This window comes from Thermobia domestica, chromosome 11 (assembly GCF_964235325.1).
Source record: "Thermobia domestica chromosome 11, izTheDome1.hap1.1, whole genome shotgun sequence".
NCBI classification, from domain to species: domain Eukaryota; kingdom Metazoa; phylum Arthropoda; class Insecta; order Zygentoma; family Lepismatidae; genus Thermobia; species Thermobia domestica.
The window spans coordinates 76,459,915-76,478,395 of record NC_137464.1 but is presented as its reverse complement, the minus strand read 5'-3'; the positions used below and the strand labels follow the sequence as shown (position 1 = coordinate 76,478,395).

Below are 18,481 nucleotides of genomic sequence, written 5' to 3'. Positions count from 1 at the left end.
CAAGATACAGTTCCTCCCAGTTAATGTCTCAACCCATTTCTCTTCCTTTTTAAAAATTATATCTAAAATTGACAGATTTCCTTATTATTAATAACACCTCCTCATTCTTTTTTCCGATCAACCCAGCTATTTTTCATTCTTCTCAGCACTTACATTTCGGAAACCTCCAGAGCTACCTCATGGCTAAGTGGTTAGCGTACTCGCTTTTGGTGTGGGAGACCTGTGTTCGATTCCCGAGGAAGCTCATGGGGTTCGGATCCCACATTAAGCTGGTCGTCAACGTCTTATACAGCCTCGCTGTTGAAAGGGACGCTAAACTCACAATCAAATCGAAAGCCTCCAGTCTTTTGTCATCAATTTAACGTTGTGTCCATGTTCCTCTCCCGTAGAGTATAATACACAAAATCGGAGTTCCTGTATGCAAATATGAAAATTCCGTTCAAGTATACTGAAAACTGTAGACTGTAGCTAGAGATTTATATGTCTCCATTATCAGGTATTCAGTACAAGTGATATGTTTTAAATTAAAACGAGAAAACCAATTATTATTTAAGTCAAATTATCTTTTCATGTTATCATTCTAAATATTTACATACTTAAATGTTATCTTAAGGGTTATAGTGATAGAAAACCGAAAAATTCATCATTCATCGTAACTAAAGTAAAATTATCTTGAGGTCATTACTTTTCTGTATTTTAAAAAATGTATTGATAAGTGTCTACAGATAATCTCGTCACCATGCACTTAACGTTCTTCTGTTAACCTTGCAGCGAACTTTTACGACTCACTCTGATATAATACCGCTTTCGCTTCGGATTGAGAGTTCCAATACTTGCAGAAAATGGCTCACAAAAATGTGTATGTGCCTTTGAACAATGGATTACAAATGCCGTTAATTGGTCTAGGAACTGCAGGAGTAAGTATTAGCATGTAATTTGTAGACCTATAATTATACCGTATAATTTATTCAGAATTTATTTTGTTCTCGTCTTTAGTAATGATATCTTAGATTCAGGATCGGCTCTATCATAATGTGCAACACATGGCACAGGGTGGCAAATTTCGGCATAACTGTTATTTAAAATTAATATTCCTTGTTGAAAACAGACTTCATGATAATGGTAGTTAAATTTATTCAGCTGACCTTTATTTGAATATTACATTCATAAATCATATTTAGGTCGCATTAGTTTAAGGTCACATGGACATGGCTAAAACAAATGGTTAAACACATCCCGCCATGAATTACTTGATTATTGTCAAATACAAGAACTCAGTTCTCGAACAGTTCCATTTAGTTAGTTATCACTGTTTTGATATAAAAACTAGTCTTTGTCACAAACAAGTTCCTTAGCATTGAAGGTGGAAACAATTTTTTTTAAAGAAAAAACTTTTTAACAGATGTAGAAGGAAAATCAAGAAATCAAGACAAAAGAGCTAGATGCACTGAAATTGCAAACTGATATTTCAGATTGAAGCTCAATATTGAATTCTATAAAAAGGATTACCATCTTTCCTCTACAGGTGTATTTGCTTTATCGTTCACTAACATAACAGATTATTATCTTCTATATATATAAAAGAGAACGTACAAATCCTTTGTTCCCTCATCACGCTAATACGGCTGAACCAATTTCTTTTATTTTTGGGGGGTTATTAGGATTTGGACCCTAGATGGTTTTTATCATATCACTTTAATTTTTAATTACCAGTGTCTTGAGATAATTGACCATTCAAGTGTCCATAACGTACAAATCCTTTGTTAGATCATCATAGGTAAAAATAAACGTATTTATATGCAACCCGCATGACCGTGTCACTCGGCGGGTTAACATAAATGACAGGCGCTATAATGTTAACATTTACTGCAATCATTTGAAAGCGAAAAAGTAAAAATTATCTAAGTAACAAAGTTTATTGCGTTCCGGGGTGACCGCAGCGAAGCGGGGCGGGTTAACATAAATGACAGGCGATATAATGTTAACATTTAATGCAATCTTCTATGGTTTTTATCATATCACTTGAAAGCGAAAAAGTAAAAATTATCTAAGTAACAACGTTTATTGCGTTCCGGGGTGACCGCAGCGAAGCGGGGTGAACGCTGCTAGTTTAAAGGATAAAAACAGGACAAGATTGTATTTATAGTGTTTAGGCCTTTCTGAGAGCGAATGCCTTTTCCCTCCCCTTCGTTGTTCATGATGTGGTAGCATACTTAAAATCGTGGTTTTCAAGATTTCTTCTTTCTGGAGAAAGACGGAAGGGCGGTAAAATGATGCCACTGCACGGGGCGGCGAATTACCTAAAGCCGGCCGCCTCTGCTTAAACAGTTCTTGAGTCCTTCCGGAGACAAAGCTTACTGTTAACAGCAAAATATAACTCTTAAATCAAGAAGAATTATCAAGTTTTGCAGACAAAGTGTGACGGAGAGTATTATAGTTGATTAAAAAAATATACGTGTCGTTAACCAGAATTTCATTTTACATGCGCCGTTATTAGGGTTGCCAGACGTCCCGATTGAGTCAGGATAGTCCCAAGTTTACATAATATTTTTCCCCAGGAATAGTTCAAACCTTCAAATATCTCGTTTTCCTTCCGGAAGATAAGTTAATATGATTCATATGATATTTAAAGGGAAAATCCCGCTTTTATTAATAGTTGTCGATACTCAACGGGTAAGAATAATCCAGGGCCTAAAATTGAGTGGAGTACTCCACACTTTGTGGAACTGTAGGAAAGGAGTGTGGAACTATAATTCTTAAAGTGTGGAGTGGTATTAATGTGAGTATCTTACTTTTCTCGAATTATGTATTTAAATGCGTTTAGTGTGTCAAACTAAGCCTTACTGATTCAATACATTTATTATGCAATGGGTTACTCAATTCCATATAACTGCCAGTATATGACATTAAGCCAGAGTTAATACGTATAGGTATCTCCTAGATGGCAGGGAAAACCATTGCCAATTTTGAGGTGAAGGAACTTTTTATCTATATTTAGTTTTCAAACGTTTTCGGTTGCATTCATATAGTTTTAAAATATGCAACTAACTGCACGTTTATCTGTTGTTTCAATAGGACATTACACTTTTCCGATATAATGAAATATGTTGTTTTGTAGATAAAAATTACACGATCCTTTGAATCCGTTATAGAAATATGTACTACCAGAGATAACATACATCAATAACCGCCAAAAATTTAGCCGAAGCACCGTAGACCCTCAACAAGCAATCATAGCACAGGAAATATCCGTTCGTAAATTGCATGGGGAAAAAATCTCGCTGGCCGGCCCGGGTTATTCTTTTGTCTATAGATCAGTGTTCGCTGTTTGTTGACGATGCATTGTTATCTTCGGTAAAGTAATTTCATTACTTTAGAAACAATAACGAAAAGGAACAGAGGAAGGAAATAAAGAAACCAAAAGTAAGGCAATGTTCCTCGTCTTTATGCCTGCAGACACGACACTTGACACATGATTCTCATCTAGTTGATTTTCTGGTAGTTTGTGCCTACAAGCAACATAGGGTATTCAATTTTCCATGTTGCTGGGCGTTGGACATTAGGTCTATTTATGTTTATATGGAGCATTGCAATTCAAAGCCTCAGTAAAATTATACAAGGATCCCTCCAGGAATTTCTTAGTGTGGGCACCCACTACTGACTAAATATTACCCGGTTTTGAAAAATCGCGCTCACAGTTAGCAGTATGAACAGGTATAGAAGGCAGTAGCCTATAACGCAGTAAATTTGAGCCAAGTTGGGCATGTTGGCGAAAAGAGTACATGGTCTTGTCAGTGGAGAAGTACTTCACCAACTCGGAGTATTTTTTATTCTTTTCACGTATTAACGCGGAAATTTTAAGTGCGGGTAAGGTGCGGGGCGGCGTCCCGGCGATGTTAAGTGCGGAAAACGACGTCCCACGTGGAGGGATCCTGAAAATAAGTATGCCTACTAATATAAGAAACGTAACATCTGTTTCTGTTTCTTCGTCATTACTTTCCATCGTTTTGTGTATGCTACAGTGATAATGGGGAGTAAGTAGAATGCTGTAGACTAGACCCCCCCGTATTGGTATTATGAACCTATTTTACATATTTCATTTTTTTTTTTAATTATAGGCCCATGTTGAGCTTACAAGTGTTGTTAAATATTATTACGTGTTTTTTAATGGTTTCACTTCAAGAAATGCCACTTACTGTGTTTTTACAGGCTGAAAACAACATATGTCAATGTGAGTTCAAAAACACAATAAGTGCAAAATTACTAAAATATATATGATAAACAGTTAAAAATCTGAATTTTTGACTGTACAATATACAATCGCAAACAGTATAATACCTGTCAAATCTAAAAACCCATTCCTAAGTCGCCACAAAGTTATTTGTCCTGATACAGATCTTTTGCAGTTCGCAATGCAATATAGAGAGGCATCATCGTGCAGTATGTTGAAAGGTCTGGACGCTAAAAGCCTTCTCATGAAAATCTGTGCAAATTAGTCATTTCATGCTCTGTCAACAAGTCTAGCCCGAGTTGTTGCTTCGAAACCATTTTCTTCCGATTTTGAAAGACTTATAAGTGACTACAACATATTGAAAATAGATAACAGACTCCCTTTGGCTCCCACTACTGTGAAAAATTACCTTCACGTTAATATAAATATGAGTCCGTTGGAAGATTTTAGCCCAACCCCTGCTGTTATGAAATGGCTGACCAGAAAGGAAAGGCGTTTTGAAGTTGGTAGGAAGTCAAAGGAACAGCCCTGGTATGACGGTGTATTCGCCTCGACAGAAAACAGACTGAGACAGCGTGATGATCACGGAAAAATGACAGTGAAATTCTTATGTAAGAAAAAGTGACTTTTTTCTTCCAGTGTGACTATTTTTCTTACCAGATTGTTTCCTGTATTTTATGGTTTAATACAATACAATTAAATATGCCAAAATTTTCCTGCATAATAATAATAATAATAATAATAATAATAATAATAATAATAATAATAATAATAATAATAATAATAATAATAATATAATAATAATAATAATTTAATCGCAGGTAAACATGATGTACTGGACAGAACACTGATTATATGTCAAAACAAATGCTGACTATACTAGTTTTTCTATACTATATAAAATTTTTACCAGTGTGGAGCTGTGATTTCGTTGAATTTTAGGCCCTGGAATAATCTACTCTTCAGTCACTTCTGATGATTATTGATTAATCTATTGATTAAAACGGTTGCAAACTGCAGTGTCAAACGGTTGCTGTTTATGGCATGTGAGTTGTATATACAATCTAACAAGCGCAAAGAAGAAGAAAACAAGAACATTTTTGACAGTAAAAGTAAATTCTTTGTATCGTATTATGAATGCAATTTCTCCCTTAGAACACTTATGCATTCTTAAGGCTAATATTTATGTTCAACACGTGCTTTTAGGACTTCAACACATAAAGCCGATTACATGTGCTAGATTAAGCGGGTTTGAGTAAGGAGATGGAATGTGAAAAATGGCCGTGTGTAGTCAACTAACAAGGAGAAGGCACAATTTGGTAAGTGAACTTCAGGGCCATTTTTGCGAGGTGGTAGTGCACATTTAAAGAGTTAATATTACAAACTGGGAGAGCGCAATGGGCAAAAATGACGGAGAAAAACCGTCTTAAAGTTTTCTACTCGACCCATATATCGTATGACGTGCAAACTTACCAAGTGACGGTGTGGCAGAGGGAGAAAAATCAGCGACTCAAGTGCAAAGGGTCCCGGATTCGATTCTAGTTCGAGTCAAACCTTTTTTCTTGTTTTTGGCTTCAACCAATAAAGTAGGCATTTGTAACTATAAGTAAAATATTAATTCACCATATGTTTATAATGAATAAAACAATAGAAATTTTCAATCACTTGTAAATTCTTTTGATGTTCCATGTTAACTAGGAACAAAATTTAACATCTTCCGTAAATATTATTGTTACTGCAGTCGTTGTGTAAAAAATGTTCTTGAAGCTTCGTGTCTACATCTGTTGACAGTGTGAGAATTACAAGGGGAATGAGGGGAAAATCTGCTTTGGTAATAGCAACATCCAGTATTAGCAAAGGGGATTTCCCCCCTCAACTCCTTTGTAGATTGCACACTGTCAACAGATGTAGACACGAAGCGTCAAGAACATTTATTACAAAACGACTGTCGTCAAGGGCGCTGATCATGGGGGTTGGGGGGCCCGTCCTCCGCAAGCTCATGTGGCCCCATGTATTTTTATGAATATGTATTTTCATATGTACTTTTTATTGTTACATTTATTGTTGTGTATCTTTTTTATGAATGCCCTCCCCAAATTTACAGAGAAACCGGCGCCGTTGACTATCGTAACCATAATACAACTCGTGATATCAGTATATTTACAGAATAGATTAAATTTTCTTGCTAGTTAACATGGAACATTGAAAGATTTTACAAGTGATTTTAAAATTTCCATTGTTTTATTCATTATAAACATATGGTGAATTAATATTTTATTTATAGTTACAAATGGTTACTTTATTAGTTGAAGAAAAAACAAAACAAGATGTGACTCGAACGGGAATCGAACCCGGGACCCTTTGCATATGAGTTGCACACTTTACTATTCTGGCACGCCCTCACTTGATAAATTTGCGCGTCGAATATTATATGTGGCGAGTAGAAAACTTTTGAAGACGGTTTTCTCCCTTATTTTTGCCCATTGCGCTCTCCCAGTTTGTAATATTAACTCTTTAAATGTGCACTACCTCCTCGCAAAAAATGGCCCCGAAGTTCACTTACCAAAGTCTGCCTTCTCCTTGTGAGTCATTTCGCGTGGGGACAACTGGGACAGTGTCCCGGTTGTCCCTACTGGATATATTTTTGTATGAAGTGCTTCTAATAGTGTAAATACCTTAATATATTCTGTTTTTGTAAACCTAATGGCAGTAAGGACTGTATTACAGGTATTGTTTTCCATTAATAATCTACTTCACATTACCATACTTTATATTCATCGCCTTGTAACTAGTTTAATCAACCTACTTCGTACTTATTACATGTTTTATGTTCACAAAGTTTTCAAATTAGAACTAATAACGATAAAAGTTAGAAGCATTCTCAAAATTTTTCTCATAATTTTTCCGATAGGTCTGAATGTTACTTTTAAAATTTTGATCACTAAGAGTAGCATTTAAAAGTAGGCCCTAAGTATGACGTTTCTTGTTTATATAGTCATATATTTAAAACTGATACTGGTTTACCGTGCAATGTGGATCATTTAATGTAAACTCCCCATTATTTACATATTACTTTGTCCCAGTTTACCCGAATAGGTGTCCAAGTTGACCTGCCAATGTGGACAAAATGCACTGTCGAATTAAATTCAACAAATTTTTAATGAAATATTTTTCTATTGACCTCCAAAAACGTGTGAACTGTTCCCACAGGACCAATCTTCCAAATGACACCTTTGGTTTCTCGATTGAAGCAAAATTGCAGGTTTAAAAAAATCTGAACAGAAAATTGTCCCAGTTGTCCCCACTCTACTCTACTTGTTTTAGATGTTTAATTTTACAATGTAAGAGTGAAATCAAGATTATAGAATTTACTTAAAATTAGAATAGAATTATTCACACATATAGTAACCTTTGTATGAAATTTTGTATGTCATATTTGAAAAAAAAAATAGCTTCGATTCTGCATTGAACAAATTTACTCTAAAAGTCTTCCTTTCACTATTAGTAACAGACCATCTTTTTCTTCTGACTAGATTGAATAAAATCCAAATGAGACTACTGAATGTTACATAGATAGCGACTAGAAACACAAACTCAAATAACAATCATAAAATTGACCTATTAATTGTGGAAAGATACGAGATGAGTTAGTGTTAGTATTAGTAGCCTATTAGTAATAATAGTGACGTACGCTCAAATTTGTCAGCGGGGTCATTCTCCCAAGTTCATATAATTTTAGGTGTTTGTATCTCAATATTGTAAATTAATTTTTGCGGATCATGGTCAAGAGGGATTAAAACCCAGAAACCATCCTTGATTTGATTTGATTTTAAGATTAGCGTCCCTTTCAACAGTGAAGCTATATGAGACACGGATCTACAGCTTAAACGAACCACAGCAGCTTCCGCCGGGAATCGAAACCGGATTTCCCACGCTAAAGGCTTGTACACTAACTGCTTAGCCCCAAATGAGCTCGAAACCGCACTTTAATACGCTACTGAGTAGTAATATGCTTGCTCATTTCAAGTCGTCTTTTCTTTATCGAATGAAGTTCCTTTGGTAAGAAAATTACTGTCTGGAAAAAGGAATGCTTACCATTAATCGGAACCCAATACTATTGCTGTCTAAGGGAGACCACTCTTTCTTACGTTTTACTGTCTCAAAAAATAGAACTTCGAAGAATGTCGATTCGTTCTTTGCTGCATCTATTAGACAGTGCCCCACCTTCAAACTCAATAATATCTCCCTGTCAATCATCTCTTAAAAATCGCTTACTCATGTAACTACTCTCTGGACTTACAAACATGATACAACTTTGAAAGGAAAGAGATGTGAGATAATCAAATGTTTGTTTTAACATTTTGAATTATTTCATAACATGATTAATTTTATCTTTAATTTTTCTCTTATGTAAGAATAGTAGTGTTTATCCTTAGGCTGATATCAATTAATTTTAATCATGAAAGTAAACATTACTAGTATTTATTATTATTATTAGCTTGATTAAATTCGAAATATTAATTTAGAACTGTTTGATGAAATGACAATTAGGCTGTTTGCCACAAATGTAGCTAGAGAAGGGCACTTGTAGATAGGGACGTTCGCAGGAATTTATTTCGGGGAGTCCAAGTTGAATATGAAGATATATTATATTAAAATGTGTAAATATAACCCTAAAATTAGACTAAATTTACAAAAAAAATAAATAAATAAATAAATAAAAATAAAAAAATTGGATTTCGATGGATATGAACCTTCAGGATCCACCGGCTGTGTACGTCCCTGTTTGAAGAGAACCCGAAGTATTTGATCTTTGAAAGTACAGTTTTACGAGGGCGTATCAGAAACTTCATGCAATCACCTAGAAAATATCTCCTCTGGACAACTCTGACACCATGATAGTATAAATTCTTCTTTACATAGTCACCGCGCCTAGCGACACATTTTCGACAGGGGTTCTTCACTTTCCTTAACTCCGTTTTGTAAAAAAGCTGCAATTTGGCTTTGAAATCACAGTTCAACCTCTGAAATGATGTCATCCTTACTGTCAAAATGGCGTCCTCCAAGTGAGCACTTCATTTCTGGTAACAGAAAGAAGTCACTCAGTGCTAGGTTCCGTGAGTATAGGAGTGGGGCAATATTTCATACCCTAATTCCACTGTCTTCTTCATAGATGTATGGATAGAATGGGCTGGCGCTTAGCCAGGAGATGAGAATAATAGGTACAAGTAATAGTTTGCCCCTGTCGTAGATATTCTCATGATGACCCATTCACAGTCCCAAAAAACGGAAAGCTTCACCTTGGCGGCAGACTTCTACACTTGCACCTTTTTTAGAGGTTGGGGTGAAATTGTGTTTCCATTGTTTGCAAATTCCCTTTGTTTCTGGGTCATAAAGATAAACTCAACTTTTATCCATTGTCACTAGTCTGCCATAAAAGTCCTCTTCATCCACCTCAAAGCCATACAACATTTCTCTTGGAGCGTCCTTGCGATTTCTATTCTGGAAAAGTGTGAGCAGTTATGGCACCCATAGTGAAGACACTTTATGAAGGTGGAGTTGATTGTGAATGATATTCCTGGCCGACCCATAACTCATACTTATTGCAAACGTAACGTTTTCAATGGTTATCCTCCTGTCTTCCATTATGATCTTCTCAACTTTCTCCGTCAAGGAGCCATCATCAGTGAAAGATAGTCTTCCAGATTTAAAGGCGTCCGCGGTGGTCATATGTTCAGTTTGGTATTGTCATTTCCACTTGGTTACCATCTCATAGATGGGCTTTGGTCCCATTAGACTTCTTTCATCTCTTCGTGAGTCTGCTTTGCTGATTTCCCCATGAAGACGGAGGAACTTAATGACGCTCCGTGCCTCAAACTTGTCACTCATCGCACAATCAGTGATTTACCTGCAAAGAAAGAAAGAAAGAGTTATTCTAACCAGTCCTGAATACAGAAGTATGCATGCTTAACATAAAGGACCTAATTATAAAATGCATCTGCATTAAGGGGCTTCTTAGTTCATCATCTTCTAGGTGATTGTACGAACTTTTTGATACGACCTCGTATACTAAAACTGTATGGAAGAACATCCTCATTTTGCTCTCTGTAATTAAACGTAGCTATTAGGAAATTTCATGAAAGTATATTACAAAATCCAGAGTTCATTTAAACTATATAATCAATTTAGTTTCTCATTAGTCCCATACAATATTAGTAACGCTTCCAGTGACAAGATTACAAAGCTTGTGGTGTTCTATTGATGTAATAGTACTTCTATATACGATCTATGCTTTTGAGGTATGGAAAAACATCAAATGAGAGAAGGATTTGACAATAAATCCTTAGACCTCAAACTGTGTGGAAAACATCATAGATCTAATGTCTTGATTTGAATATGGACGAAATAATATGTCAGATTCAAAATTGTTGTATGAGTCAATAATGTTAACTACAAATTGACAGGCTTTCTACATAGACAAAATGCAAAAGGCGCAGGCCAGCGCAAAAGCATGAAATTTGCACCATTCAGGGCGTATTGTGTCTGCTAGGAAATTAGTAGTCTTGTCTGAACTCTAATGGCACCAAAAGTTATTCGATACTCGAAAGGTTCCATTATAAAACTTTTCAATACACATTTCAAGTGTTCTAGCATAGTAAGTAGTGCCACGAACATGGATTTGGTTTTGGACGCATCACTTGATCTTGAGCTTACCTTGACACTTGCGTAGTGGAATTTCAGGATCTGAAGCGAGCCTGTGCCTCTCATATGAAATTCTGTAGCATTTATGAAGAACCGCACGCAAACTCCCACTCTTGCAGCCTCAGTGGAGAATATCAGTTCATCGCAGGATTGATCTTTTATATGAAGAATTGGTGCTAGTGATTGGCTAAGGTGAAAGCCAACAAAAAGTTGTAATGTGGTTTGATGGTAAAAAATAGTTGTGCTGAAGAAGTGTAGATCATCTAGTAAATCCAATAATATAGACAGCTTGGGTATCGTGTTCTTGGCCTTCTTAAGCTTTGGAATATAGTTCCGGATCCTAAGGACATCGATTTCTTGAGTTAGTTTTAAAAGTTCATTGAGGGGGTTCGTTGTAAAAATAAACATTGCGCCATGATTCTCGGTAGCACTAGATGCGAGTATGGTCCTCACTATGGATTTTGTACTTCTGGCATCCAACTATGTTTTAGTTGCTTGATATACAATTCTGGTGAAGAATGAATGGTGGCAGCAGCAGCATGATTTGGGTAGGTCTGATGTTTATTCTTTGAAGCTAGTAGTTGCTTCACTAAAGGACGTCCCAATTAGTTCACATGGTGTAGTTCTTTGCAATTTCCACAGAACGTTGGAGGTGTTCAGGTAACCCGAGAACACTCGTACGCCTAATGTTCGCCCAGGCATTTAATACACCAGAGTTGAGCCTGATCCGGGGCTAACTGTACGTGCTCCAAACGTTGACATTGAAAAAAAAAATAAATTTATAGTTTTGACTTGCATCTAACCGAGTTGCATCTTTACATAGAGTAGAAGGTCATCTATGAATATGTATGTAAAAGTGACGAAGAAGAGAGATAATGGAATCTTCCCTTTTCCCTTTTCACGATCTTGCGTCTGCATCAGTGTGACAGAAAATATTGGATAACTCTTGTATGCAATGGAGCGTCAGGAGGGGACGTATCCCGAGGTAAGTATTGGATCACAGTTTTGATCCTCCCTGTTCGTTTCTTAATTTCAGTGGCGTGCTGTAGGTTCTGAGCACTGCAAAAGTCTCGCACTGTCTTCCTGATGAATGCAGCTATTTTTAGAAAGCCCTTCATGTAAACGAAGGTTGATGTTTCCTTGAATTTTGCTGTAATTAACTCCACATGCAATTATAGATGTAAAGCTACTGTTTGGAATAGAAAGATGTAAGTTCCATTGGGGTGGCATCTGCTAGAGAGGCATAAAGATTTGCAGTGATAATTGGAGTAGATACATTTCGAGGTTATGTGTGTCGTGCTTTGTTCTGATGAAAGTTTGTGTCGTCACTGAAGGAAGAATTATATGAAGATACTGAACTCCAAAAGGGCCGGAAATATTATGTTGACTACCATATATCAATACGTCAATAGGCGTTGGAACTGGTGTCTTGGTGACATTCTGAATCGCCTATTGGACCATCTGGAGCGTTGCATTTTCAGCAGATCGTGGTGAGGTTGTCAGTATGGAATCTTCACTTTGAGGCAGGAGATCTCCATACACGTCAGAATGTGACTTCATGGTATGCAGGCTACCACATCAGAAGCAAGATGGGTCAAACATCTCTCCCAGAAATCTTGTTTACGTCGAGGAATTTAGAAACCGGAACACCAATGATGGTTATATGTCCTTGGCACTCATTCAGTCGCAGTCGTGTTTTAATAAAAGTAACTATTATTAACATCTATGTTCTTCATGAGCTCGCGTAAAAGGCGTCCTATCAGTGTGCTCTCAGATCTTGTTCTTTTTTTTTTTTTACTATGAATGCCTTAGTGTAACGATATCCATAACAACCATTTCCAATCTGTGTACCACCGACTAAGCAACATCCGAAACGCAACCATTGATTTTAGCACTACCAGTGTATCGCGAAATTAAGATATCAATGGGATCGGAGAATTCGCCGATACAACGTGCTCTGGATATCCAGTTCTTTGTATGTCAACCTATCACCGTGACGTTCACAGAAGTTACGTCTGAAGATAATCTACAAAGCGAATGTTCAGGCACTGAAAGCTAGCCGTATCGTTTATATGAAAGACTATCATTCTCTGTATGATCCTATGCAGTCAAATTCAATTCCCGGCGGGAGCTCATGTGGTTCGGATTCCACGTTAATCAGTAGGTCCACGTCTCATATAGCCTCGCTGCTGAACGGGACGCTAAACTAAAATCAACTCAACCTATGTAGTCAAATGAAATGTCACGATAAACAATAGAATAGTTTACCATCTTGTAGAAATGCGTAATTTGAAGAATGAGCACGTACAAGAAACTTCACAATCATTGTCGCAGATTATTACACAGTTAAATATTGACCTAGAGCTTAACGTAAAATCTCAACAACAGCTCTCACCAGGAATCGAACCGTTTTAAAGGTCTGACGGAACTATACCAAATCCTGCACCGAGAAATATGTTAAAGCACTACATATTCACTCTTCTAAGCAAATGGATATCTTACTTCAATTAAACTTAAGTAATAATATGAATCATGTTACATGTTTAAAAAGTGATATGACTTTTCTCCATCAAAAATTAGTAATTTCTTGGAAATTTATGCTAAATCTTTTGAGAAATTGTGCTTATGCTGTAAACTACATATGGACTCATAATGTTAATCTTATTGACTCAATATCTTATATCCTTTAGTCCAGAGGCTCTTAACTTTTTCCACGGGGTACCATCATAAATCACACGTACCACCCAGCAGCATCCCGCGTATCACAAGTTGAGAAACCATGCTTTACACCCTAGAGTAGGGATTACCATTTCACTACTCCGTTTCCATAAATGTAGAGATGGTCCTTTTGAGTTTTTCATCTTTAAGTATGTTTTAAGTTTAAACACAAGCTTAACGAAGCTCTTAAGCCTCTTTGAATAATAATAGTAATAATAATAATAATAATAAACTTTTCAGTTAACCCCAGATGCTCAGTACAATTCATTGATGACAGCGTTTGAGATTGGATATCGCCTAGTTGACACAGCCTATATGTACCACAATGAAGACATTGTTGCAAGAGCAGTGAAGGACTATATTAAGAAGGGAGGAAAAAGAGAAGATATTTTCATCACAACCAAGGTAAATGTTTACTAGTTAATAGAAATAGCTAGGATGTTTACTAGTTAATAGAAGTGGTTCAAGATAAATTGTAACCTCTATACTAGTACAAGAGATTTTCCTTATCACAGCTATCCTTAAGGAGTGGAGAGATTATGAAATCTCTTACTCGAACTTGAAGTCTTTTTTAGGGATAGATCCTAAGCGTTGTACGATTTTCTAAAAGTTGTCCCGCATTTACTGTATATTGTATACACAAGACTAGACCAGAGTTCGAAAGGAATGTTAATATACAGCCAATTCCACGGAAGAACATATTTCGATTCTACCTCATATATAGCTCTACTTCATGTCACTTCGGAAAATTTCATAATGTGTTCAAAGCTCAGGGATTGGCAAACAGGATGGCTACAAATGGCCCAAGTTTCAATAGGACGCTAACGGATAGTTCGAAAGATTTGCTCCTTTGTTAAGGAGAACAATACACTAGAATCCAACTTATTCTATGATTTATAATGAACTGAATGAGGGAACACCCGTGATTTAACAAAAATCACAAGTTTAACGATGTACAAAAGGAGACACACAGACTGATTTTACTAGGTATATTGTTGATTAATTGGTTTTAGTTTAGCGTCTCTTTTAGCAATGAGGTTAGTTGAGACGTGGACCTACAGTTTAACGTGGGATCCGAACCAAATGATAGGTATATTGTGATACATACATGATAATCACTGTCATCTTATTGCTTCTAGTATAGAGAAGATTTTAAAAAGGGTGGTAATTATCAAAGATTTTTTTTAAAGTAATAAATTTGGTGCTAAGGAAATGTTCGCAAGGGAACCACGTTGTTTCGTTTATCCACCTAAGTTCTGTTGATGTGATCTTACCAAATGAGTTACTGTCATTTATTTATTTGTTCATATTTTTGGTAGAGTGAATTCAATTACTTTAGGAACCAGGGCTATGGTTTATACTTTCACAATAATTCACTGAAACCTTAAACAAATTGTGAATTTAAATTTCTAAATGGCTTCTTGTTTACAGACGCATATGCTTATTTACAGATGTAGATACATGTGCACATGGAAAAGGACTGTTAACTTTTGCAAGCTTATTAACTTTCAGTATTTGTTCACAGTTTACTAAATTTCCTTTTCTTTTGTGCTCTACTCACTGAAGTAATTGTATAACCCTTTTTAAAATATCATTTGTGTAAACTTTCGTATTTATTTATTATGGATCTTTTTTGTATTGATTTGGTGATTTGATAAAAGATGACACGAATTAGAATTTTATACTCATTTTGCACACAGAGAAATGTTTTAATGTTGTTTGTTAATTTTGAGGAAATGCGTATTTCAGAATTAGCTACCGAAACTGTTGTTGTTATTGTTAGTTGTATATTGTACTATTAGCAGCGACTAAATTGAATTTCTCACATCGGAAACAAAATTCTAGAAGAGTCAATTCAAAGACTATTGAATATTATTGTATGATTTAAAATTTCCCATCGTACAATGTATTCTAAGATTCTTGAGTGAATCAAGCAAAAATCAATAATTAAATTGACACAAGAAATATTAAGTTCATTGAAGAATTGTAGAAAATCCACGAAGCAGTCTTAAAAATCGTATTTAGTTAATAAGAAATAACATATCTTTTAAAAATATTTTATTGAAAATTTAGCATTTTTAAAATATATATTTTTGAAGTACTACGGCACTCAATATAGTATGAAGAACTGATTAGAATAAAAATGTCAATTATCGTCAAAATGTTCTCATTTCACAAAATCTGCAATATATAAAAATAATATAAATTAACTTTTGATTCACTATAGCTTCCGCCAATCGGCAACCGACCATCTGATGTTGAGAGATTTCTGAAAATGTCGCTGAAGAGTTTAGAAACAGACTACGTGGATCTTTATCTTGTGCATTGGCCATACACTTTCCAGAACGAAGATGATGTCAATCAGCAACCTGCAGGTCCGGATGGCAAGGTCAGGCTTGACCAGACTGACTTAGAAGGTGTTTGGAAGGTAATGTACACAGTTAAACAACTTGTGATTTTAGCACATTAATTTGAAATTCAAATTTTGAATATGACATTATTTTAATAGTGACGAAAGGCTTCTGTATTAAATTAATTTTATACTTTATATGTGGTCCAATATGAGATTATTATAAGTTTAGTTTAGAACGCCCTACGTTGATATTAAGAATAATCAACATGATACTTTCTGGGTATAACCTTTCCATTGGTGTTGATATTTAGAATAATAATCAACATATACTTTCTCAGCATAACCTTTCCATTGGTGAAATTCCCTGGTATCTCAAGGCAAGTGAGCTTGCATTCGCGTGTTTATACATGGTTCACGTCCGTCCTGCTAGTTAACTAGACATAGACATTTTAAAACAAATTTGGGTCCTATCAGTCAACTATTAAAAAGAAACTTAAGTACAAGTGCGATGAAGTTCATCACATATTCAGTTACCAATTACAACTTAAGAAACCTGACAGCTGTGATGCAAAAATAGAGGTAAACTATTAGATCCAATCGAACAAAGATTCTAAAGATTCTATCCACTTCCCTCTTATCTTGCCTCATAAGTCTTTTCAGACTGCAAAGGTATTCTTCCCCTGAAGTCTAATCTTTAAAATATTACTATAAAATAAACATCATAACTTGAATTGCAGTACATAAAATCAATATCTACATTTATTTATTTTTAACTTTTTTGTTCTCTATATGGCAGCAAATGGAAGCTCAAGTAGACGCCGGAAGAGCTAAAGCCATTGGCATTTCCAATTACAATCCAAAACAAATTGAGAGAATAATGAAAATCGCAAGAATTCCTCCAGTTACGAACCAAGTGGAATATCATATATATCTTCAACAGAATGAACTTCTCAAAGTGTGCCAAAAGTATAACATTGTCATCACTGCGTATTCTCCATTAGGGTCACCTGGAGCTAAGCAATTGATCAAAGACGTGAATGGCGTGTAAGTAATCAACAATGTATTATAAACAAAAGAGTAAACTATATACTCATAAGGTTTTGTTCAGTCGCCACCTTTCACTGGATTTGTAGCGAAAGTGTCTGTTATTCATATTAAATGTATTATTGAATATTATTTCTTCTTGACATATTTGACAGACCTTCAAGTTGATATAGGCTTGCTCCTAATCTAAAAATTGTTCTAATTGATGTGATATTGAACTTAAACTTGAAATATTACAAGCAAGAACTTCTCTGATCATGGTTGAAAGATGGGTTGAAAGAGGGGTCTTGAGCCTATTTTGCATATAAGGAGTCACTAGCTGCATTCCCAACTCATGCAATAAATGCTGTCGTGTGAAGGACATTCCCCTAATCTGCGGAATTTCTAAAAAAGTACCATGCTATTTATACCAGCCTGGTCTAGCATTCCGTAGGAAAAACGAAGCGGCCCCGCCTTGTTTTACGACTGGCTGTATAATTATGCATTAGCTCATCCAAAACGTCCACTCCACTCTTTGTCTCATTATAGAAATTAAATATTTCAGGCTTCTTTGTTTCTACATTCACACATGTGTCACTATGCATGGTGGAGAGGAGAATAACACTTTTCCCCTTTCGTGAACAATAGGAAACCAATGTTTTAATTCCATGAAATGCATACTCTGTAGTATCTGCCTTTTTCTTTCTGTCAGGAAGAACAGCTTGAGGAATCTCCTTTTTATTGTGGCGCAAAGTTCTAACAACTGTCAACTGGTAGTCTTTCAACATCGTATCAGCTAACTCCGCCGATATAAAGCAATTATCCATGGTTAGATTTCTGTTAGTTCCACGAATGGGGTCTGACACTTCTTTCACCAATTTCAGAGATACAGGTTCACGTGCGCTGTTTTCAAGCTTTCCAGTGTACGGTATTGCGTTCACCATATAACATGTTCGCGAATCACAGAGACAATTGATTTTGTCAGGTTTAGAAGGAATATACACGCGAAAGGGACACTGTCCTCGAAAACCAAGAAGTTGCTTGTCAATGGTGCAATATTCATGCGGTGTATAGTACGTTTTGCAATTCACTATAAATTCTTCCCAGAACACTCTGATAGGCTCAAATCTATCTGCTGTATCTGTCGTCATTTTATTATCAAACCATAGACAGTTTATGAGGAAACAAAATCGGGTTTCAGGCATTATACAGCGGAATATCGGATTCCCAAATATGGTTAACCACATGTCTTCCACGTTCAAATGTCCGCATTTCAGAGTGCCAGCTATGTAAAGTAGTGCAATTAAGGCATAAATTTCGTTAATATTTGTATCACCTACATAATACGTAGCTTCAGAGTATTTTATTCTTTGTCGCGCAATTTCTTCATGTGTGTGCTGTACAACAATACGTATGACATTGTCAGAAAACAATAATTTCCTCGCATCAAGGGA

The 18,481-nt window shown here is 35.9% G+C and overlaps 1 protein-coding gene across 1 annotated transcript in view; it reads left to right on the top strand.

Moving 5' to 3' along the window:
* Positions 1–758: 758 nt before the first annotated feature.
* Positions 759–18,481, top strand: part of LOC145664189 (aldo-keto reductase family 1 member A1-A-like) — a 33,813-nt gene continuing 16,090 nt past the window's right edge. The window contains exons 1-4 of the mRNA XM_081730626.1: positions 759–917; positions 13,892–14,056; positions 15,879–16,079; positions 16,801–17,048. Of these exons, the coding sequence (XP_081586752.1) occupies positions 843–917; positions 13,892–14,056; positions 15,879–16,079; positions 16,801–17,048 (689 nt within the window). The 5' untranslated portion in view covers positions 759–842. The remainder of the gene's footprint in view (positions 918–13,891; positions 14,057–15,878; positions 16,080–16,800; positions 17,049–18,481) is intronic.